This window comes from Pelobates fuscus, chromosome 4 (assembly GCF_036172605.1).
Source record: "Pelobates fuscus isolate aPelFus1 chromosome 4, aPelFus1.pri, whole genome shotgun sequence".
Classification (NCBI taxonomy): Eukaryota; Metazoa; Chordata; class Amphibia; order Anura; family Pelobatidae; genus Pelobates; species Pelobates fuscus.
In genome coordinates this window covers 392184471-392210578 of record NC_086320.1, presented here as the reverse complement: position 1 = coordinate 392210578, position 26108 = coordinate 392184471, and the positions used below count along the sequence as shown (strand labels likewise).

Genomic DNA, 26108 nt, shown 5'->3' with positions numbered 1-26108 from the left:
TGTAGCTTTAGAGGGAGGAAAGACAAGGAGTTCTGTCTTGGAGAGTTGAGTTTTAGGAGTCATGAAGCCATCCAGTCAGAGACATTGTCCAGCAGACAGGGAGAGAGATCAGATGAGGAGCCGTCGATCTGGGTATCATCATCAGATGCTATTGAAGGCCATAGGATGATATCAGGTCACCAACAGAGAGGATAAATTGAGAAGAGGTCACAGTACAGGGCCTTTAGGAACTCCAACCGAGAGGTAGAGGAGAAAGAACCAGAGAATGAGACACTGAAGGAGTGGCGGAGAGATAGGAAGAGAAGTTGGAAAGAGCAGTATCTCAGAGGCCAAGGTCGCAAAGGGTGAGTAGGAGAAACTGGTGGTCAACAGTGTTGAAAAAGGCACAGTCAGATTAGACACAGGGCAGTCAGATCACATAGAGGTCAGACAGATTTAACCCAGGGCAGACAGAAAGAACAGGTAGACAGTCAGATTAGGGCCAGGGCAGACAGACAGATCACACAGAGGACATACAGATCACACAGAGGACAGACAGATCATACACAGGACAGAAAGACAGATTAGACCCAGGAAAGACAGATGGATCACATAGAGGGCAGACAGATTAGACCCAGGGCAGACAGCTTATATCCTTATATCTAGGACAGACAGACAGACAGAAAGAACAGTCAGATCCAGGACAGATTAGACCCAGGGCAGACAGACAGATCACATACAGAACAGAAAGCTTATATCTAGGACAGAGAGACAGAAAGAACAGACAGACAGACAGATCACATACAGAACAGAAAGCTTATGTCTAGGACAGAGAGACAGAAAGAACAGACAGATCATATACAGGACAGACAGTCAGATTAGACCCAGGACAGACAGACACAGGCATCTGTGAGACAGGGACAGCTGTGTGATCAGGCCATGTTCTCAGGCAGGAGAGAGACAGACAGACAGAGACAGCTGGGAGAGTGAGCCCACACTATTCCTGACTTAATAGTTAAAGGAATGCAGCAGCTGGAACTCTCAGGATGGTGGGCCCTCAGCATAACCCTGGGGGACCCCCAGTCGCAACCCGGTGGGGGGAAATGGGGAGGGAAAGAAAGAGCTGGATCACAAGAGACAGTCTCAATGGTAGAAGGAGAATCAAAGCGAGGACAGGTAGAAGCATAGAAAGCGAGGAAAAATCACAGAGAAAGAGGGGAAAAATCAAATGAAAAATGGAATTGCAGAAAAAGAGGGAGAGATACTGAGATAGGGGCAATTACCGGGAGACAGACAGACTACTAGAGAGAGGGAGACAGACATTCTACTAGAGAGACAGACTCACAGACTACTCGAGAGAGACAGGCTACTAGAGTGTGAGACAGACTACTCGAGAGAGAGAGACAGGCAGACTACTCGAGATACAGACAGAGTACTTGAGAGAGACAGACTACTAGACAGATACAGACTACTAGACAGATACAGATACAGATACAGATACAGACTACTAGACAGATATTGACTACTTGAGATACAGACTACTAGAGAGACACACAGAATACGAGAGAGAGAATACTAGAGAGACACACATACTACTAGGGAGAGCTAGCGAGACAGAATACAAGAAAGACTGACTACTAGAGAGAAAGACAGACAGACTACTGGAGAGAGATATACAGACTTAGAGAGGGACAGAATACGAGAGAGAGACAGAGACAGACAGACCATACTAGAGAGAGACTGACTACTAGACAGAGCCAGAATACTAGAAAGGAAATATGTGTAAGATAGAGACAAAAAAGTCAAGAGAGCTTGTGAGAATGCCAGATGAACGAAGCAGACAGAAACAAAAAATGAGATTACACAGATTGAGATCACAGATACACAGAATGAGATTATAGACATTTAGAATGACATCACTGAGACAGAATGAGATTGCAGTGATTGGAAATGACATCACAGAGACAGGGATTTAGATTAGAGACTGAATTAGATAGCAGAGAATGACATCACAGAGACAGTATGACATCACAGAGACAGAATGAGATTGCAATGATAGGACATTACATCAGAGACAGGGAATTAGATTACAGAGACTGAATTAGATAGCAGAGAATGAGATTACAGAGACTGAATTAGATAGCACAGTATGACATCACAGACAAGGAATGAGATTACAGAGACTGAATAAAATAGCAGAGAATGAAATTACAGAGACTAAATTAGATAGCACAGTATGACATCACAGAGACAGTATGACATCACAGACAGGGAATGAGATTACAGAGACTGAATAAGATAGCAGAGAATGAGATTACAGAGACAGTATGACATCACATGAACAGAATAAGATTACAGAGATGGGGAATGACATCGCACAGACGGAATGAGATTGCAGAGACTGAGAATGAGATTGCAGAGAGAAAATGACATCACATAGACAGAATGAGATCACAGAGAATGACACCACAAATAATGAGATCACAAAGACAGGGAATTAGATTGCCAGGCAGTGACAAACTAAAAAAGACAACTTAAAAACAAAAGGAGGGCAGGGTCATAGATTGACCGTCATAAAGACAGACACTGCTGGTCAGAAAGTGAGCGAGACAGACACTGATGGTCAGACAGTGAGAGATACAATGTGCTAAAGACAGACACAGAGCGATTGAATGCTGTAGAGTCTCTGGAAGGTTGAAATATTAAAGGAACATTATGGTGTTAGGAATATAAAGCTGTAACATAGTGTCCCTCTGACCTCCGCATTCCGCCTTCGGTGATGTAAAGGGTCTGGGTGCCTATAGTGGCCCTCCGCATTCTGCCCTCGGTGATGTAAAGGGTCTGGGTGCCTATAGTGTCCCTCTGCCCGCCGCATTCTGCCCTCGGTGATGTAAAGGGTCTGGGTGCCTATAGTGTCCCTCTGCACTCCGCATTCCGCGCTCGGTGATGTAAAGGGTCTGGGTGCCTATAGTGTCCCTCTGCACTCCGCATTCTGCGCTCGGTGATATAAAAGGTCTGGGTGCCTATAGTGTCCCTCTGCCCGCCGCATTCTGCCCTCGGTGATGTAAAGGGTCTGGGTGTCTATAGTGGCCCTCCGCATTCTGCCCTCGGTGATGTAAAGGGTCTGGGTGCCTATAGTGTCCCTCTGCCCGCCGCATTCTGCCCTCGGTGATGTAAAGGGTCTGGGTGCCTATAGTGTCCCTCTGCACTCCGCATTCCGCGCTCGGTGATATAAAAGGTCTGGGTGCCTATAGTGTCCCTCTGCCCGCCGCATTCTGCCCTCGGTGATGTAAAGGGTCTGGGTGCCTATAGTGTCCCTCTGCCCGCCGCATTCTGCCCTCGGTGATGTAAAGGGTCTGGGTGCCTATAGTGTCCTTTTAAGTATTTTAGAAATGTGCCTAACTTTTTAAGACCGAGGTTTCAGTGAGAGAAGTTTCCCAGGGATTTTCTGTAGTGACTTATAAACATTTTTTTGCAGTCTTACCTGAGAGGTATGCCTACTGCTACTAGTTTGAATTGTTTCCAGATTGAAGTCTCGATTGTCATGCTGTGAGGTAAAAGTGGGGTAACCGCTTCTTGATTCAATGAGAGATCTGACTGCCATTCTGGGTCAAGAAGACTTTTTTTCCCCCTTATTAAAAAGAACATATTTCAAGGACTATATTTGGAAATTTAAAGCCTAGATATCAGTGTGTCCGTGTTAAACTTAAAGGTAGCTTGGGGCATACCAGACTGCCAATGTTAGATTCCACATCCCAAAGACACAGTGAGAGTATGCATCCCACAGACACAGTGAGAGTACGCATCCCAAAGACACAGTGAGAGTACGCATCCCACAGACACAGTGAGAGTACGCATCCCACAGACACAGTGAGAGTACGCATCCCACAGACACAGTGAGAGTACGCATCCCACAGACACAGTGAGAGTACGCATCCCACAGACACAGTGAGAGTACGCATCCCAAAGACACAGTGAGAGTACGCATCCCACAGACACAGTGAGAGTACGCATCCCACAGACACAGTGAGAGTACGCATCCCAAAGACACAGTGAGAGTACGCATCCCACAGACACAGTGAGAGTACGCGTCCCACAGACACAGTGAGAGTATGCATCCCACAGACACAGTGAGAGTACGCATCCCAAAGACACAGTGAGAGTACGCATCCCACAGACACAGTGAGAGTACGCATCCCACAGACACAGTGAGAGTACGCATCCCACAGACACAGTGAGAGTACGCATCCCACAGACACAGTGAGAGTACGCATCCCACAGACACAGTGAGAGTACGCATCCCACAGACACAGTGAGAGTACGCATCCCACAGACACAGTGAGAGTACGCGTCCCACAGACACAGTGAGAGTACGCATCCCACAGACACAGTGAGAGTACGCATCCCACAGACACAGTGAGAGTACGCATCCCACAGACACAGTGAGAGTACGCATCCCACAGACACAGTGAGAGTACGCATCCCACAGACACAGTGAGAGTACGCATCCCACAGACACAGTGAGAGTACGCGTCCCACAGACACAGTGAGAGTACGCGTCCCACAGACACAGTGAGAGTACGCATCCCACAGACACAGTGAGAGTACGCGTCCCACAGACACAGTGAGAGTACGCGTCCCACAGACACAGTGAGAGTACGCGTCCCACAGACACAGTGAGAGTACGCGTCCCACAGACACAGTGAGAGTACGCGTCCCACAGACACAGTGAGAGTACGCGTCCCACAGACACAGTGAGAGTACGCGTCCCACAGACACAGTGAGAGTACGCGTCCCACAGACACAGTGAGAGTACGCGTCCCACAGACACAGTGAGAGTACGCGTCCCACAGACACAGTGAGAGTACGCGTCCCACAGACACAGTGAGAGTACGCGTCCCACAGACACAGTGAGAGTACGCGTCCCACAGACACAGTGAGAGTACGCGTCCCACAGACACAGTGAGAGTACGCGTCCCACAGACACAGTGAGAGTACGCGTCCCACAGACACAGTGAGAGTACGCGTCCCACAGACACAGTGAGAGTACGCGTCCCACAGACACAGTGAGAGTACGCGTCCCACAGACACAGTGAGAGTACGCGTCCCACAGACACAGTGAGAGTACGCGTCCCACAGACACAGTGAGAGTACGCGTCCCACAGACACAGTGAGAGTACGCGTCCCACAGACACAGTGAGAGTACGCGTCCCACAGACACAGTGAGAGTACGCGTCCCACAGACACAGTGAGAGTACGCGTCCCACAGACACAGTGAGAGTACGCGTCCCACAGACACAGTGAGAGTACGCGTCCCACAGACACAGTGAGAGTACGCGTCCCACAGACACAGTGAGAGTACGCGTCCCACAGACACAGTGAGAGTACGCGTCCCACAGACACAGTGAGAGTACGCGTCCCACAGACACAGTGAGAGTACGCGTCCCACAGACACAGTGAGAGTACGCGTCCCACAGACACAGTGAGAGTACGCGTCCCACAGACACAGTGAGATTACACATTTTAGAGACAGTGAGAGTACGCATCCCAGAGACAAACAGTGAGACAGAATGCATCCCAGAGACAGACAGTGGGATTACACATCCCAGAGACAGATACAGAGAGACAAAGTGAGACTAAATATTTTAGAAAGAGATACGGTGAGAGATTTAGCACTATAGAGACAGACACAGAGAATGCGCATTGTAGAGACATGCAGCAAAATTGACAATTCTAATAACAGATACAGAGAGTGCACATTGTAGAGACAGACACAAAGATTTAACATTCTAAAGATAGACACAGGGAATCTAAAGAGACAGACACAGAGACAGGTAGACAGACACAGTATGTAAACGAAAAAGGGGACTTGAAGAGAAAGACAGTCCCTGATATATAGAGAAGCCCAGGGAAAGTGGGTGAAAGGCAGAGAGACAGCTGGAGTGAAGAGGGAGATAAGACAAGGATGGAAGGGGAGGGTGGAAAGTTAGCTTAGGGGAGGAGGGGGGTGGGGGGTGTGACAGGATCCCTAACATAGAAAGAGACAAGGAGACAAACCGAAAAAGAGTGGAGATCTAGCAAGCTAGGGGGATGGAAAGCTACAGGACGGGGTACAGGCTGTCCTCATGTTAGGGGGTACACACAGCACTGAACAAGGGTACAGACAGTTTGTATCACTATTGAAAGAGGGCTGCAGACTGTATGTGAGGAGGGTTACATTGAAAATTCAGGGAGGGGTACTAAGAGTATTTAGAGGAGGGGTACTAAGAGTATTTAGAGGAAGGGTACAGACTGTTCTGAAGTAGGAAAACAAATCGTAATTAGAGTTGGGGTAAATTGAGTATTTAGTGGAGATATGCATTGAGTATCTAGTGTTTAGTGGAGGGGTACATTGAATATTTAATGGAGGGGTACTGAGAGTATTTAGGGAAAAGTTACAGACTGTCCTGAAGAAACAAAAATAGTATTTAAAGATGGGGTACAACAGTATTCAGTAGAGGGGTACTGAGAGTATTCAGGCGGGAGTTCTTTGAGTATTTATAGGAGGGGTACATTGAGTATTCAGGGAAGGGTACGAAAATAATTTAGAGGAGGGGTGCATTTATTATATGATGGAGGGGTACTGAGAGTATTTAGGGGAGGGGTTCATTGTGTATAAAGGGAGGGGTACTGAGAGTATTTAGGGGAGGGGTACTGAGAGTATTTAGGGGAGGGGTACTGAGAGTATTTAGAGGAGGGGTACTGAGAGTATTTTGGGGAGGGGAACTGAGAGTATTTAGGGGAGGGGTTCATTGTGTATAAAGGGAGGGGTACTGAGAGTATTTTGGGGAGGGGTACTGAGAGTATTTTGGGGAGGGGTACTGAGAGTATTTAGGGGAGGGGTACTGAGAGTATTTAGGGGAGGGGTACTGAGAGTATTTAGGGGAGGGGTACTGAGAGTATTTAGGGGAGGGGTACTGAGAGTATTTAGAGGAGGGGTACTGAGAGTATTTAGGGGAGGGGTACTGAGAGTATTTAGAGGAGGGGTACTGAGAGTATTTTGGGGAGGGGTACTGAGAGTATTTTGGGGAGGGGTACTGAGAGTATTTTGGGGAGGGGTACTGAGAGTATTTTGGGGAGGGGTACTGAGAGTATTTTGGGGAGGGGTACTGAGAGTATTTAGGGGAGGGGTACTGAGAGTATTTAGGGGAGGGGTACTGAGAGTATTTAGAGGAGGGGTACTGAGAGTATTTTGGGGAGGGGTACTGAGAGTATTTTGGGGAGGGGTACTGAGAGTATTTTGGGGAGGGGAACTGAGAGTATTTAGGCGAGGGGTTCATTGTGTATAAAGGGAGGGGTACTGAGAGTATTTAGAGGAGGGGTACTGAGAGTATTTAGAGGAGGGGTACTGAGAGTATTTTGGGGAGGGGTACTGAGAGTATTTTGGGGAGGGGTACTGAGTATTTTGGGGAGGGGTACTGAGAGAATTTAGGGGAGGGGTACTGAGAGAATTTAGGGGAGGGGTACTGAGAGAATTTAGGGGAGGGGTACTGAGAGTATTTAGGGGAGGGGTACTGAGAGTATTTAGGGGAGGGGTACTGAGAGTATTTAGGGGAGGGGTACTGAGAGTATTTAGGGGAGGGGTACTGAGTATTTTGGGGAGGGGTACTGAGTATTTAGGGGAGGGGTACTGAGTATTTAGGGGAGGGGTACTGAGTATTTAGAGGAGGGGTACTGAGAGTATTTAGGGGAGGGGTACTGAGAGTATTTAGGGGAGGGGTACTGAGAGTATTTAGGGGAGGGGTACTGAGAGTATTTTGGGGAGGGGCACTGAGAGTATTTGGGGGAAGGGTATTTTAGAGAGTGAAACTGAGAAGTCTGAATAAGGTTTATTAACAGGTTAGGCAAATCTTAACCAGGTGGAAACGTGGGGTTCTGGAGAAGTAAAGAGTGGGGTACAGGAAAATATACACTGTCGAGGACATTGCTTGGGGTCACAGTGGTTATGGCAGCTGATGAATCGGCTGGTGGAGCACGCAGGGCAACTAAGAGCAAACTCTTTGAGTTCCTGGTTCATGGAGTGGTGAGTGGGATAATTAGAGAGGGGTATTTAAGGGTATCTAAAGGGGTGTGTGGGATTATTATACTAAAGGGCAACCAGAGAGGAACATGAAGGTTATATGCTGCAGAGCGACTGGAAAGGACTGTGGGGTGTTTATATTGGGGCAAATAGAGACAAGTTGGTTTTATTTGTGGTATTCACACTGGACACAAATAGAATGGATAATGTAGTGTGGGTATTTATAGTGAAGGCAACCAAAGGGGTATGTGGGGCATTTATTCGGGTCATCCAGAAGGGAATTGATTTTTTTCATAATGGAAGCATTATTGAGTATTGAGAAAGGGATGTGAGTATTTATACTAGAGGGTATTAAGAAAAGTATGTGAGTATTTATACTAGAGGGTATTAAGAAAAGTATGTGAGTATTTATACTAGAGGGTATTGAGAAAGGGATGTGAGTATTTATACTAGAGAGTATTGAGAAATGGATGTGAGTATTTATACTAGAGAGTATTGAGAAATGGATGTGAGTATTTATTCTAGAGGGTATTGAGAAATTGATGTGAGTATTTATACTAGAGGGTATTGAGAAATGGATGTGAGTATACTAGAGGGTATTGAGAAATGGATGTGAGTATTTATACTAGAGGGTATTGAGAAATGGATGTGAGTATTTATACTAGAGGGTATTTAGAAATAGATGTGAGTATTTATACTAGAGGGTATTGAGAAATGGATGTGAGTATTTATACTAGAGGGTATTAAGAAAAGTATGTGAGTATTTATACTAGAGGGTATTGAAAAATGGATGTGAGTATTTATACTAGAGGGTATTGAGAAATGGATGTGAGTATTTATACTAGAGGGTATTGAGAAATGGATGTGAGTATTTATACTAGAGGGTATTGAGAAATGGATGTGAGTATTTATACTAGAGGGTATTGAGAAATGGATGTGAGTATTTATACTAGAGGGTATTGAGAAATGGATGTGAGTATTTATACTAGAGGGTATTGAGAAATGGATGTGAGTATTTATACTAGAGAGTATTGAGAAATGGATGTGAGTATTTATACTAGAGGGTATTGAGAAATGGATGTGAGTATTTATACTAGAGGGTATTGAGAAATGGATGCGAGTATTTATCCTAGAGGGTATTAAGAAATGGATGTGAGTATTTATACTAGAGGGTATTGAGAAATGGATGTGAGTATTTATACTAGAGGGTATTGAGAAATGGATGTGAGTATTTATACTAGAGGGTATTGAGAAATGGATGTGAGTATTTATACTAGAGGGTATTAAGAAAAGTATGTGAGTATTTATACTAGAGGGTATTGAGAAATGGATGTGAGTATTTATACTAGAGAGTATTAAGAAATGGATGTGAGTATTTATACTAGAGGGTATTGAGAAATGGATGTGAGTATTTATACTAGAGAGTATTAAGAAATGGATGTGAGTATTTATACTAGAGGGTATTGAGAAATGGATGTGAGTATTTATACTAGAGAGTATTAAGAAATGGATGTGAGTATTTATACGAGAGTATTGAGAAATGGATGTGAGTATTTATATTAAAGGATCACTATGGTGTCAGGAAAACACAATCAGGGTTCCCCTCTCGCTGGGCTGAAGGGGTTAAAACCCCTTCAGCAACTTACCTTAATCCAGCGCCAGGCTCCCTCGGCGCTGGTGACCTCTCCTCCCCCGCCGACACCCGCTCCCAAGTGGAGCTGACCGCGCGCATTCAAACAGTCCATAGGAAAGCATTTCTCAATCATAGTTTCTCTGAAACTGCTATGTTTACATCTGAAGGGCTAAAACCTGGGGGACCTGGCACCCAGACCACTTCATTGAGCTGAAGTGGTCTGGGTGACCATAGTGTCCCTTTAAAAATGGATGGTTTTTTTTTATACTAGAGGAAATCAGAAAGGGGTGGGGGTATTTAGAAAGGAGAGCAATCAGAAAGGTATAGAGTTATTTGCAGTAGAGCGGAATCGGAAAAGCATGAGGGTATTTATACTAGAGCACCATCAGAGTTGGATGGGGGCATTTATACAAGGGGCAATTGGAAATGGAAGGGAGTAGCTATACTAGGGGGCTATCGGAAAGAGTTTTATTTATACTGGAGGGCAATCAGAAAGGCATGGGGGTAGAGGCAATCAGAAAGGCATAGGGTATTCATACTAGCTGCCAATCAGAAAAGGATGGGGTATTCATACTAGTGGCCAACCAGAAAGTGTTTATACTAGTGGCCAGACAGTAAAGGATGGGGTATTTATACTAATGGCCAATCACAAAGGGGTGGGGTATTAATACTAGTGGCCAATCACAAAGGAGTGGGGTAATAATGCTAGTAGCCAATCAGAAAGGCATGGGATATTTGTACTAGACGGCAATTGGAAAGGGTGTGAGGGGTGTGTAGTATTTAAAAAGGGAAGAGCTAAATAGTTTACATTGGGGTACGTATGTACTCATTAGATTTATTGCTTATCCATTGAGACTTGAAGAAAGGAAATTTTACCTACAGCAGAAGAAAGGATATTTTCTGCAACAAGAATAATATGTGGAGTTCTCTTTTTAGAAAGATTGTCAAATTCTGTAGATATGTTTAAAGTAGTCAACTCGACACAATTTTATAATGAAATTATCCTTTTATCAAGTATTAAAAAGAAATAGAATTTTTGTTAAATTAAGTATATGTAAAAAAAATGTGTATGTATGTGGCTGGAGGATCCTGTCATTTACTAAAGGTAGGGATTAGTTTTTCTCTCTCTGTTTTTTTGTTTTTAAACATTTTCTTAATTTAACGAATCTACGTATTTCCTTCCAAACCCTGATGAATAGATCATTATATAAATAAAACAGTGTTGAGGTGACGGTTGACCTTTCAATTGGGATGGATGTTTGGCTTTGTTATTACCAATAATTTGGTAATAGTTTAAATAACTGGTAATAGGAGTTTGTTGATCCAAGGAGTCACGAAGGAAAGTTTCCATTTTTGTGATTTGAGTATAATACCTAGTGCTGTGTGTGTAATACCCATATCTATGGCCCTGAGTATAATACCTAGTCTAGATAGGATGCCGTGTGTGTAATACCCATATCTATGGCCCTGAGTATAATACCTAGTCTAGATAGGATGCTGTGTGTGTAATACCCATATCTATGGCCCTGAGTATAATACCTCGTCTAGATAGGATGCTGTGTGTGTAATACCCATATCTATGGCCCTGAGTATAATACCTCGTCTAGATAGGATGCTGTGTGTGTAATACCCATATCTATGGCCCTGAGTATAATACCTCGTCTAGATAGGATGCTGTGTGTGTAATACCCATATCTATGGCCCTGAGTATAATACCTTGTCTAGATAGGATGCCGTGTGTGTAATACCCATATCTATGGCCCTGAGTATAATACCTAGTCTAGATAGGATGCTGTGTGTGTAATACCCATATCTATGGCCCTGAGTATAATACCTCGTCTAGATAGGATGCTGTGTGTGTAATACCCATATCTATGGCCCTGAGTATACTACCTCGTCTAGATAGGATGCTGTGTGTGTAATACCCATATCTATGGCCCTGAGTATAATACCTAGTCTAGATAGGATGCTGTGTGTGTAATACCCATATCTATGGCCCTGAGTATAATACCTAGTCTAGATAGGATGCTGTGTGTGGAATTCTCACATCTATGGCCATGAGTATAATACCTCGTCTAGATAGGATGCTGTGTGTGTAATACCCATATCTATGGCCATGAGTATAATACCTCGTCTAGATAGGATGCCGTGTGTGGAATTCTCATATCTATGGCCCTGAGTATAATACCTAGTCTAGATAGGATGCTGTGTTTGTAATACCTATATCTATGGCCCTGAGTATAATACCTAGTCTAGATAGGATGCTGTGTGTGTAATACCCATATCTATGGCCCTGAGAATAATACCTCGTCTAGATAGGATGCCGTGTGTGGAATTCTCATATCTATGGCCCTGAGTATAATACCTAGTCTAGATAGGATGCTGTGTGTGTAATACCCATATCTATGGCCCTGAGTATAATACCTAGTCTAGATAGGATGCTGTGTGTGTAATACCCATATCTATGGCCCTGAGTATAATACCTCGTCTAGATAGGATGCCGTGTGTGGAATTCTCATATCTATGGCCCTGAGTATAATACCTAGTCTAGATAGGATGCCGTGTGTGGAATTCTCATATCTATGGCCCTGAGTATAATACCTAGTCTAGATAGGATTCCGTGTGTGGAATTCTCATATCTATGGCCCTGAGTATACTACCTAGTCTAGATAGGATGCCGTGTGTGGAATTCTCATATCTATGGCCCTGAGTATAATACCTCGTCTAGATAGGATGCTGTGTGTGTAATACCCATATCTATGGCCCTGAGTATAATACCTAGTCTAGATAGGATGATGTGTGTGTAATATCCATATCTATGGCCCTGAGTATAATACATAGTCTAGATAGGATGCTGTGTGTGGAATTCTCTTATCTATGGCCCTGAGTATAATACCTAGTCTAGATAGGATGCTGTGTGTGTAATATCCATATCTATGGCCCTGAGTATAATACCTAGTCTAGATAGGATGCTATGTGTGTAATACCCCTATGTATGGCCCTGAGTATAATACCTAGTCTAGATAGGATGATGTGTGTGTAATATCCATATCTATGGCCCTGAATATAATACATAGTCTAGATAGGATGCTGTGTGTGGAATTCTCATATCTATGGCCCTGAGTATAATACCTAGTCTAGATAGGATGCTGTGTGTGTAATACCCATATCTATGGCCCTGAGTATACTACCTAGTCTAGATAGGATGCTGTGTGTGTAATACCCATATCTATGGCCCTGAGTATAATACCTAGTCTAGATAGGATGCTGTGTGTGTAATACCCATATCTATGACCCTGAGTATAATACCTAGTCTAGATAGGATGCTGTGTGTGTAATACCCATATCTATGGCCCAAGTATAATACCTAGTCTAGATAGGATGCTGTGTGTGTAATACCCAAATCTATGGCCCTGAGTATAATACCTAGTCTAGATAGGATGCTGTGTTTGTAATACCTATATCTATGGCCCTGAGTATAATACCTAGTCTAGATAGGATGCTGTGTGTGTAATACCCATATCTATGGCCCTGAGTATAATACCTAGTCTAGATAGGATGCCGTGCGTGGAATTCTCATATCTATGGCCCTGAGTATAATACCTAGTCTAGATAGGATGCCGTGTGTGTAATACTCATATGTATGGCCCTGAGTATAATACCTAGTCTAGATCTGATGCCGTGTGTTGAATTCTCATATCTATGGCCCTGAGTATAATACCTCGTCTAGATAAGATGCCGTGTGTGGAATTCTCATATCTATGGCCCTGAGTATAATACCTAGTCTAGATAGGATGCCGAGTGTGGAATTCTCATATCTATGGCCCTGAGTATAATACCTAGTCTAGATAGGATGCCGTGTGTGGAATTCTCATATCTATGGCCCTGAGTATAATACCTAGTCTAGATAGGATGCTGTGTGTGTAATACCCATATCTATGGCCCTGAGTATAATACCTAGTCTAGATAGGATGCCGTGTGTGGAATTCTCATATCTATGGCCCTGAGTATAATACCTAGTCTAGATAGGATGCCGTGTGTGTAATACCCATATGTATGGCCCTGAGTATAATACCTAGTCTAGATAGGATGATGTGTGTGTAATATCCATATCTATGGCCATGAGTATAATACCTAGTCTAGATAGGATGCCGTGTGTGGAATTCTCATATCTATGGCCCTGAGTATAATACCTCGTCTAGATAGGATGCCGTGTGTGGAATTCTCATATCTATGGCCCTGAGTATAATACCTAGTCTAGATCTGATGCCGTGTGTTGAATTCTCATATCTATGGCCCTGAGTATAATACCTAGTCTAGATAGGATGATGTGTGTGTAATATCCATATCTATGGCCCTGAGTATAATACATAGTCTAGATAGGATGCCATGTGTGGAATTCTCATATCTATGGCCCTGAGTATAATACCTAGTCTAGATAGGATGCTGTGTGTGTAATACCCATATCTATGGCCCTGAGTATACTACCTAGTCTAGATAGGATGCTGTGTGTGTAATACCCATATCTATGGCCCTGAGTATAATACCTAGTCTAGATAGGATGCTGTGTGTGTAATACCCATATCTATGGCCCTGAGTATACTACCTAGTCTAGATAGGATGCTGTGTGTGTAATACCCATATCTATGGCCCTGAGTATAATACCTCGTCTAGATAGGATGCTGTGTGTGTAATACCCATATCTATGGCCCTGAGTATACTACCTAGTCTAGATAGGATGCTGTATGTGTAATACCCATATCTATGGCCCTGAGTATACTACCTAGTCTAGATAGGATGCCATGTGTGGAATTCTCATATCTATGGCCCTGAGTATAATACCTAGTCTAGATAGGATGCTGTGTGTGTAATACCCATATCTATGGCCCTGAGTATACTACCTAGTCTAGATAGAATGCTGTGTGTGGAATTCTCATATCTATGGCCCTGAGTATAATACCTAGTCTAGATAGGATGCTGTGTGTGGAATTCTCATATCTATGGCCCTGAGTATAATACCTAGTCTAGATAGGATGCTGTGTGTGTAATACCCATATCTATGGCCCTGAGTATAATACCTAGTCTAGATAAGATGCTGTGTGTGTAATACCCATATCTATGGCCCTGAGTATACTACCTCGTCTAGATAGGATGCTGTGTGTGTAATACCCATATCTATGGCCATGAGTATAATACCACGTCTAGATAGGATGCTGTGTGTGTAATACCCATATCTATGGCCCTGAGTATAATACCACGTCTAGATAGGATGCTGTGTGTGTAATACCCATATCTATGGCCCTGAGTATAATACCTCGTCTAGATAGGATGCTGTGTGTGTAATACCCATATCTATGGCCCTGAGTATAATACCACGTCTAGATAGGATGCTGTGTGTGTAATACCCATATCTATGGCCCTGAGTATAATACCACGTCTAGATAGGATGCTGTGTGTGTAATACCCATATCTATGGCCCTGAGTATAATACCTCGTCTAGATTGGATGCTGTGTGTGTAATACCCATATCTATGGCCCTGAGTATAATACCTCGTCTAGATAGGATGCTGTGTGTGTAATATCCATATCTATGGCCCTGAGTATAATACCTAAGCTATATAGGATGATGTATGTAATTATCAGATCTATGTCCATAAGTATAATATCCAGACCCTTCTAAGTGCTTGGTAATGTAAATTATGACATTGTGTAAAGCATTACACAGAGGCCCTTTCATCAGAGAGAACTTTCATTTTCCAGAAAAAACTTTCAGTAACTCCTAAAGAAATCAGTGATATTCTACTCCATAATCTCTTTTTGCAGCGCCCTGGCATGCCATCTGGGGCTCGTATGCCTCATCAAGGTGCTCCAATGGGTCCCCCAGGACCGCCATTTGGGAGCAGCCCATCTGTGAGACCTGGAATACCCCCAACAGTGATGGAACCAACAAGAAAACGTTCTGCGCCCGCTCAAGTTCAGCAACAAGCTACACCCACACAGGGACGGGCTCGGAGGTGAGCGGTATAGCATTTACAAATAGACCTCAAGATCTTACAAAGGGGTGTGAGATATGAGGAGGAAAATACAATTGCTAGTGGGGATTTATTACAAATAAAGGACAAGTCTGATTGTCTGTTTTTGCCATTATTCAGCACAAAGAGAAGGAAGATGGCTGATAAAATTCTTCCTCAAAGGGTAAGTTTTAACTCTGTTTGCTGTGTCATTCTCCTATAATGCTTATTACTTTATTAATGGAAGGAAAATATACTTGTTGTTTCACATTGTCTCCACTACTGATCTATTTCACTGATTTCAATCTCTACTTCAACTAACTTTTTCTCAGTTTCCACTCCATATCCCATCTCTACCTTTCCGGTTCATTAAAAGATCATTCTTATCTCCACTACTCATGTCTACCTTTCCAGTTTATTCAATGAATATTCTTCTCTCCACTCCGCTTCCCATGTCTTTTTTTCCCAATCTATTCATAGAACATTGTCACCTTTCCACTTCCCATCCCTATCTTACCAATCCCTTCAAAAACATCCTTCCCTCCACTTAACCCATATCTATGTTTCCAGCCCATTCAAGTAATATTATTCTCTCCACTCTGCTTCCCTGCTACTTGTTACTATTCAAGTCTGCTTTTCTCTGCTCATTCTGTGTGCTATGTGCGTATTTACTGCGCTTTCTTTTAATGTTTGATTTTCATCAGTACCCCACTCCATTGTATTTGTGATTCCTCTTGTCATTGGTGTCCGACACTGTATTCTGGTCTGATTCTATTCTGATATTCTCATTTCACTGCTTGAGATCAGTTTCTCACACTCCATCTCTTCCTTCAACTCCATTCCACTTGTAATCACTCTCCTATTCCATCCTTGTAATCACTCTCCTATTCCATCCTTGTAATCACTCTCCTATTCCATCCTTGTAATCACTCTCCTATTCCATCCTTGTAATCACTCTCCTATTCCATCCTTGTAATCACTCTCCTATTCCATCCTTGTAATCACTCTCCTATTCCATCATTGTAATCACTCTCCTATTCCATCCTTGTAATCACTCTCCTATTCCATCCTGTAATCACTCTCCTATTCCATGCTTGTAATCACTCTCCTATTCCATCCTTGTAATCACTCTCCTATTCCATCCTTGTAATCACTCTCCTATTCCATCCTTGTAATCACTCTCCTATTCCATCCTTGTAATCACTCTCCTATTCCATCCTTGTAATCACTCTCCTATTCCATCCTTGTAATCACTCTCCTATTCCATCCTTGTAATCACTCTCCTATTCCATCCTTGTAATCACTCTCCTATTCCATCCTTGTAATCACTCTCCTATTCCATCCTTGTAATCACTCTCCTATTCCATCCTTGTAATCACTCTCCTATTCCATCCTTGTAATCACTCTCCTATTCCATCCTTGTAATCACTCTCCTATTCCATCCTTGTAATCACTCTCCTATTCCATCCTTGTAATCACTCTCCTATTCCATCCTTGTAATCACTCTCCTATTCCATCCTTGTAATCACTCTCCTATTCCATCCTTGTAATCACTCTCCTATTCCATCCTTGTAATCACTCTCCTATTCCATCCTTGTAATCACTCTCCTATTCCATCCTTGTAATCACTCTCCTATTCCATTCTTGTAATCACTCTCCTATTCCATCCTTGTAATCACTCTCCTATTCCATCCTTGTAATCACTCTCCTATTCCATCCTTGTTATCACTCTCCTATTCCATTCTTGTAATCACTCTCCTATTCCATTCTTGTAATCACTCTCCTATTCCATTCTTGTAATCACTCTCCTATTCCATTCTTGTAATCACTCTCCTATTCCATCCTTGTAATCACTCTCCTATTCCATTCTTGTAATCACTCTCCTATTCCATCCTTGTAATCACTCTCCTATTCCATCCTTCTTGTAATCACTCTCCTATTCCATTCTTGTAATCACTCTCCTATTCCATCCTTGTAATCACTCTCCTATTCCATCCTTGTAATCACTCTCCTATTCCATCATTGTAATCACTCTCCTATTCCATCCTTGTAATCACTCTCCTATTCCATCCTTGTAATCACTCTCCTATTCCATTATTGTAATCACTCTCCTATTCCATTATTGTAATCACTCTCCTATTCCATCCTTGTAATCACTCTCCTATTCCATTCTTCTTGTAATCACTCTCCTATTCCATTCTTCTTGTAATCACTCTCCTATTCCATTCTTCTTGTAATCACTCTCCTATTCCATTCTTCTTGTAATCACTCTCCTATTCCATTCTTCTTGTAATCACTCTCCTATTCCATTCTTCTTGTAATCACTCTCCTATTCCATCCTTGTAATCACTCTCCTATTCCATTCTTCTTGTAATCACTCTCCTATTCCATTCTTCTTGTAATCACTCTCCTATTCCATCCTTCTTGTAATCACTCTCCTATTCCATCCTTGTAATCACTCAATTTCCATATCTCGTGTAATCACCATCCTTTCCATATCTCGTGTAATCACCATCCTTTCCATATCTTGTGTAATCACCATCCTTTCCATACCTCGTGTAATCACCATCCTTTCCATATCTTGTGTAATCACCATCCTTTCCATACCTCGTATAATCACCATCCTTTCCATATCTCGTGTAATCACCATCCTTTCCATACCTCGTGTAATCACCATCCTTTCCATACCTCGTGTAATCACCATCCTTTCCATATCTTGTGTAATCACCATCCTTTCCATACCTCGTGTAATCACCATCCTTTCCATACCTCGTGTAATCACCATCCTTTCCATATCTCGTGTAATCGCCATCCTTTCCATACCTCGTGTAATCACCATCCTTTCCATATCTCGTGTAATCGCCATCCTTTCCATACCTCGTGTAATCACCATCCTTTCCATACCTCGTGTAATCGCCATCCTTTCCATATCTCGTGTAATCGCCATCCTTTCCATACCTCGTGTAATCACCATCCTTTCCATATCTCGTGTAATCGCCATCCTTTCCATACCTCGTGTAATCACCATCCTTTCCATACCTCGTGTAATCACCATCCTTTCCATATCTTGTGTAATCACCATCCTTTCCATACCTCGTGTAATCACCATCCTTTCCATACCTCGTGTAATCACCATCCTTTCCATATCTTGTGTAATCACCATCCTTTCCATACCTCGTGTAATCACCATCCTTTCCATATCTTGTGTAATCACCATCCTTTCCATACCTCGTGTAATCACCATCCTTTCCATACCTCGTGTAATCACCATCCTTTCCATATCTCGTGTAATCGCCATCCTTTCCATACCTCGTGTAATCACCATCCTTTCCATATCTCGTGTAATCACCATCCTTTCCATACCTCGTGTAATCACCATCCTTTCCATACCTCGTGTAATCACCATCCTTTCCATACCTCGTGTAATCGCCATCCTTTCCATACCTCGTGTAATCACCATCCTTTCCATATCTCGTGTAATCGCCATCCTTTCCATATCTCGTGTAATCGCCATCCTTTCCATACCTCGTGTAATCACCATCCTTTCCATACCTCGTGTAATCACCATCCTTTCCATACCTCGTGTAATCACCATCCTTTCCATACCTCGTGTAATCACCATCCTTTCCATACCTCGTGTAATCACCATCCTTTCCATACCTCGTGTAATCACCATCCTTTCCATACCTCGTATAATCACCATCCTTTCCATACCTCGTGTAATCACCATCCTTTCCATACCTCGTGTAATCACCATCCTTTCCATACCTCGTGTAATCACCATCCTTTCCATACCTTGTGTAATCACCATCCTTTCCATATCTTGTGTAATCACCATCCTTTCCATATCTTGTGTAATCACCATCCTTTCCATATCTTGTGTAATCACCATCCTTTCCATACCTCGTGTAATCACCATCCTTTCCATATCTCGTGTAATCACCATCCTTTCCATATCTCGTGTAATCACCATCCTTTCCATATCTCGTGTAATCACCATCCTTTCCATATCTCGTGTAATCACCATCCTTTCCATACCTCGTGTAATCACCATCCTTTCCATATCTCGTGTAATCACCATCCTTTCCATATCTCGTGTAATCACCATCCTTTCCATACCTCGTGTAATCACCATCCTTTCCATATCTCGTGTAATCACCATCCTTTCCATACCTCGTGTAATCACCATCCTTTCCATATCTCGTGTAATCACCATCCTTTCCATATCTCGTGTAATCACCATCCTTTCCATACCTCGTGTAATCACCATCCTTTCCATACCTCGTGTAATCACCATCCTACTCCATGTCTCCTATAATCACTCTCTCCTGTTCCATTCATCTTAAAAGCTCTTTTCTATTCCATTCCAACTTGATTTTGTCTGTGAGTTGTGCTTAGCTTGAGTTGTAATCTTCCACGTGATTACAGTAGTGATCTCTTAATTCCATTCAGATCTGATTGTGATCTCTCGCTCTCTCCTAATTGTGATTTCTCTCTTACTTTCCACATTTTCCTCTTATTTTTAATCCGTTCTGCTTCAGATCTCTAGTTTTCACCCATGTCTGCTTGTTATTTTTCTTTTGTATTCACTTGTGATGTTTTCCTTCTATATGTGATCTTTTTTTTTTTCTCTCCTCTTGGGATCTCTGTTCCACGCCATTCTGCTGGTGATCTCACTATTTCACTGCATATTGCGTGTGATCTTTCTCTGCGCGTGTGTGATCCCTGCCTTCCTCGTGTGATCTTTCTTGGTGTGTGTGATCTCTGCCTTCCTCGTGTGATCTTTCTCTGTGCGTGTGATCTCTGCCTTGCTCTTGTGATCTTTCTCTGTGCGTGTGATATTTCTCTGCATCTGTATGATCTCTACCTTCCTCTTGTGATCTTTCTCTGTTCGTGTGATCTCTGCCTTCCTAGTGTGATCTTTCTCGGTGTGTGTGATCCCTGCCTTCCTCGTGTGATCTTTCTCTGTGCGTGTGATCTCTGCCTTCCTCGTGTGATCTTTCTCTGTGCGTGTGATCTCTGCCTTCCTCTTGTGATCTTTCTCTGTGTGTGATCTCTGCCTTCCTCTTGTGATCTTTCTCGGTGTGTGTGATCCCTGCCTTCCTCGTGTGATCTTTCTCTGCATCTGTGTGATCTCTACCTTCCTCTTGTGATCTTTCTCTGTGCGTGTGATCTCTGCCTTCCTCGTGTGATCTTTCTCGGTGTGTGTGATCCCTGCCTTCCTCGTGTGATCTTTCTCGGTGTGTGTGATCCCTGCCTTCCTCGTGTGATCTTTCTCTGCATCTGTGTGATCTCTGCCTTCCTCGTGTGATCTTTCTCTGTGCGTGTGATATCTGGCTTGCTCTTGTGATCTTTCTCTGCGTGTGTGTGATCTCTGCCTTCCTCTTGTGATCTTTCTCTGTGTGTGATCTCTGCCTTCCTCTTGTGATCTTTCTCTGTGTGTGATCTCTGCCTTCCTCTTGTGATCTTTCTCTGTGTGTGATCTCTGCCTTCCTCTTGTGATCTTTCTCTGCGTGTGATCTCTGCCTTCCTCTTGTGATCTTTCTCTGTGTGTGTGTGATCCCTGCCTTCCTCGTGTGATCTTTCTCTGCATCTGTGTGATCTCTACCTTCCTCTTGTGATCTTTCTCTGTGCGTGTGATCTCTGCCTTCCTCGTGTGATCTTTCTCGGTGTGTGTGATCCCTGCCTTCCTCGTGTGATCTTTCTCGGTGTGTGTGATCCCTGCCTTCCTCGTGTGATCTTTCTCTGCATCTGTGTGATCTCTGCCTTCCTCGTGTGATCTTTCTCTGTGCGTGTGATCTCTGCCTTCCTCTTGTGATCTTTCTCTGCGTGTGATCTCTGCCTTCCTCTTGTGATCTTTCTCTGTGTGTGTGTGATCTCTGCCTTCCTCTTGTGATCTTTCTCTGCGTGTGATCTCTGCCTTCCTCTTGTGATCTTTCTCTGCGTGTGTGTGATCTCTGCCTTCCTCTTGTGATCTTTCTCTGTGTGTGATCTCTGCCTTCCTCGTGTGATCTTTCTCTGTGCGTGTGATATCTGGCTTGCTCTTGTGATCTTTCTCTGCGTGTGTGTGATCTCTGCCTTCCTCTTGTGATCTTTCTCTGTGTGTGATCTCTGCCTTCCTCTTGTGATCTTTCTCTGTGTGTGATCTCTGCCTTCCTCTTGTGATCTTTCTCTGCGTGTGATCTCTGCCTTCCTCTTGTGATCTTTCTCTGCGTGTGATCTCTGCCTTCCTCTTGTGATCTTTCTCTGCGCGTGTGATCTTTCTCTGCGCGCGTGTGATCTCTGCCTTCCTCTTGTGATCTTTCTCTGTGCGTGTGATCTTTCTTTGCGTGTGTGTGATCTCTGCCTTCCTCTTGTGATCTTTCTCTGCGTGTGTGTGATCCCTGCCTTCCTCTTGTGATCTTTCTCTGTGCGTGTGATCTCTGCCTTACACTTGTGATCTTTTTTTGTGCGTGTGATATCTGCCTTTCTCGTGTGATCTTTCTCGGGGTGTGTGATCTCTGCCTTACACTTGTGATCACTTTCTCTGCTTGTGATCTCTGCCTTCCTCTTGTGATCTTTCTCTGTGTGTGATCTCTGCCTTCCTCTTGTGATCTTTCTCTGTGTGTGTGTGATCTCTGCCTTCCTCTTGTGATCTTTCTCTGCGTGTGTGATCCCTGCCTTCCTCTTGTGATCTTTTTCTGTGTGTGTGTGATCTCTGCCTTGCTCTTGTGATCTTTCTCTGCGTGTGTGTGATCTCTGCCTTCCTCTTGTGATCTTTCTCGGTGTGTGTGATCCCTGCCTTCCTCGTGTGATCTTTCTCTGCATCTGTGTGATCTCTACCTTCCTCTTGTGATCTTTCTCGGTGTGTGTGATCCCTGCCTTCCTCGTGTGATCTTTCTCTGCATCTGTGTGATCTCTACCTTCCTCTTGTGATCTTTCTCTGTGCGTGTGATCTCTGCCTTCCTCGTGTGATCTTTCTCTGTGCGTGTGATATCTGGCTTGCTCTTGTGATCTTTCTCTGCGTGTGTGTGATCTCTGCCTTCCTCTTGTGATCTTTCTCTGTGTGTGATCTCTGCCTTCCTCTTGTGATCTTTCTCTGCGTGTGATCTCTGCCTTCCTCTTGTGATCTTTCTCTGCGTGTGTGTGATCTCTGCCTTCCTCTTGTGATCTTTCTCTGCGTGTGTGTGATCTCTGCCTTCCTCTTGTGATCTTTCTCTGCGTGTGTGTGATCTCTGCCTTCCTCTTGTGATCTTTCTCTGCGTGTGTGATCCCTGCCTTCCTCTTGTGATCTTTTTCTGTGTGTGTGTGATCTCTGCCTTCCTCTTGTGATCTTTCTCTGCGCGTGTGATCTTTCTCTGCGCGCGTGTGATCTCTGCCTTCCTCTTGTGATCTTTCTCTGTGCGTGTGATCTTTCTTTGCGTGTGTGTGATCTCTGCCTTCCTCTTGTGATCTTTCTCTGTGTGTGTGTGATCTCTGCCTTCCTCTTGTGATCTTTCTCTGTGTGTGTGATCTTTCTCTGTGTGTGTGATCTTTCTCTGCGTGTGATCTCTGCCTTCCTCTTGTGATCTTTCTCTGCGTGTGTGTGATCTCTGCCTTCCTCTTGTGATCTTTCTCTGCGTGTGTGTGATCTCTGCCTTCCTCTTGTGATCTTTCTCTGCGTGTGTGTGATCTCTGCCTTCCTCTTGTGATCTTTCTCTGCGTGTGTGATCCCTGCCTTCCTCTTGTGATCTTTCTCTGTGTGTGTGTGATCTCTGCCTTCCTCTTGTGATCTTTCTCTGCGCGTGTGATCTTTCTCTGCGCGCGTGTGATCTCTGCCTTCCTCTTGTGATCTTTCTCTGTGCGTGTGATCTTTCTTTGCGTGTGTGTGATCTCTGCCTTCCTCTTGTGATCTTTCTCTGCGTGTGTGTGATCCCTGCCTTCCTCTTGTGATCTTTCTCTGTGCGTGTGATCTCTGCCTTACACTTGTGATCTTTTTTTGTGCGTGTGATATCTGCCTTTCTCGTGTGATCTTTCTCGGGGTGTGTGATCTCTGCCTTACACTTGTGATCACTTTCTCTGCTTGTGATATCTGCCTTTCTCGTGTGATCTTTCTCTGTGCGTGATCTCTGGCGTCCTCTTGTGACCTCTCTACTTACTATCAGGCGACACTAAATGTAAACCAAAAAACAAATATATCTTGTATAAAGCAAACTAAAAACTCCTGGTGTAATCCTGTGGTGCCCGGTGCTGGTCTGGCAAGGATCATGTAGACACTCCAAGGACTATAGAGATTTTCAAATAAACCTGATGTTTTGTCCTGATGAAAGCTCCATGTGGGAGCTGAAACATTGACTTTTTAAATGGATTGAATAAAAGTTACATTTTATTTGAAAATCTCTATAAAGTCCTTGGAGTGCGGTCATTTCTGATATATATCTCTATCCAATGTAAGTACTTCTTCCCTGGCAGCAATGAGTTATTGTCTCTGCCAGGTTTAGTAAGACTTTCATGATAGTGTTATGATAGGATATGGACTCTTTGTGGGGATATGCCAGTTACTCAGTCTTGATTCTAGCTTGATTTTTATGGTTCCCCAGAGTTTTAGCACATTGCACAATTAGTTTAGCAGAGTACAGAACTCATAAAAGCTCCCACAGCCTACTTCAGACTATTCTTCCCATCTTCAGCCAGTGCAGAGAGCTTGGCTTGTTCATTTTCTATCACACCACTCATCTTCCCATGTTTGATATTGTTATTATTACTATTTGCATTTATTTAGCACCAACATTTTCCACAGCGTTTTACAATTATAAAATGGGTATTTGACAACAAATGATTTACATACAGAATATAACCTGCTCAAACGAGCTTCAATCCACAAGAAAGGGATAAAGACACACAAAAAAACCATCAACATGTTAGAGGGGGTGGGGATTGATGTAAAGAATGCCCTTGTCGAAATAAGCTGGTAAACGTGGCGAGTGGAAGAACCAAACAGTGGCTGGATAGAGAGGGAGCTGGTTTACGGAGGCGAGGCAAGTGAGGAGGGTAGTGACATGAGAGAAGTGTCACCCAGGAAGATGGCAGTGTGTTTTCAGTGACTGGAGACAGACTGGATGTGAGGAGAAAAGGTAAGACCTAAGTCACAAGTAACACCAAGACAGCGAGCTTGAGATCGGCGTCCCACTGAAGTGCAGGGAGATTGATGGAGGACTATTTGAGGGCAAAAAGATGAGTTCAGTTTTAGAAAGATTATGGTTTAGAAAAGAGGCAGAGAGGCAGTTTGAAAGAACAGTGTTGGTACTTTGTACCTCTTCCATGTCTTCTTATCTGCATTCATTATAGATGGTCTTGTAGCTCAGTTCTGCAACTTTTTTCCACTTTCTATTCCATATTTCCGCTAGTACAGGGTTTAGTAGTGTAATGTAATGATGGCATTTTGGTGTTATTCTATCATCCAACTTCTCACCTTTAGCAGTACAGAGGGCAGGGATGGTGTTCAGAGTTTTGGATTACACACAAGATGTGCCACCCTTGAAATGACACATTATCTCTGGGGTTACCAAAAGTGTGTTACAAGACTGTACCCTAACAACCAGAACTAAGGAAATTAGGATGGTAGAGTACTAATGAATGTATTACTAGACCTTAGAGTGGCCCTGTTAAACATATACATCAGAGAGGAAATTGCGGATAATAGACTAGCCAAGGTCAGGGTGACAGAACCATGGGTATAACGGTACACTAGACAAGGTCAGGGTGACAGAACCATGGGTATAACGATACCCTAGCCAAGGTCAGGGTGACAGAACCATGGGTATAACGATACCCTAGCCAAGGTCAGGGTGACAGAACCATGGGTATAACGATACCCTAGCCAAGGTCAGGGTGACAGAACCATGGGTATAACGATACCCTAGCCAAGGTCAGGGTGACAGAAGCATGGTATAACGGTACACTAGACAAGGTCAGGGTGACAGAACCATGGGTATAACGATACCCTAGCCAAGGTCAGGGTGACAGAACCATGGGTATAACGATACCCTAGCCAAGGTCAGGGTGACAGAACCATGGGTATAACGGTACCCTAGCCAAGGTCAGGGTGACAGAACCATGGGTATAACGGTACCCTAGCCAAGGTCAGGGTGACAGAACCATGGGTATAACGGTACCCTAGCCAAGGTCAGGGTGACAGAACCATGGGTATAACGATACCCTAGCCAAGGTCAGGGTGACAGAACCATGGGTATAACGGTACCCTAGCCAAGGTCAGGGTGACAGAACCATGGGTACAACGGTACCCTAGCCAAGGTCAGGGTGACAGAACCATGGTATAACGGTACCCTAGCCAAGGTCAGGGTGACAGAACCATGGGTATAACGGTACCCTAGCCAAAGTCAGGGTGACAGAACCATGGGTATAACGGTACCCTAGCCAAGGTCAGGGTGACAGAACCATGGGTATA

General features: G+C 43.7%; 1 protein-coding gene across 7 annotated transcripts in view; it reads left to right on the top strand.

Annotated features, from left to right (window-relative positions):
* Positions 1–26108, top strand: part of SMARCD3 (SWI/SNF related, matrix associated, actin dependent regulator of chromatin, subfamily d, member 3) — a 205263-nt gene that overhangs the window by 73868 nt on the left and 105287 nt on the right. Inside the window, exons 1-3 of one of the 7 annotated variants that reach the window (XM_063452968.1) lie at positions 325–344; positions 15495–15685; positions 15824–15866. In XM_063452968.1, the coding sequence (XP_063309038.1) occupies positions 15504–15685; positions 15824–15866 (225 nt within the window). In that variant the 5' untranslated portion in view covers positions 325–344; positions 15495–15503. Of the gene's footprint in view, positions 1–324; positions 345–1106; positions 1156–6067; positions 6090–6260; positions 6281–7808; positions 8042–8119; positions 8134–15494; positions 15686–15823; positions 15867–26108 lie in introns of those variants that run through there. The other 6 variants (XM_063452962.1, XM_063452966.1, XM_063452967.1 and 3 more) reach the window with 6 other exon arrangements.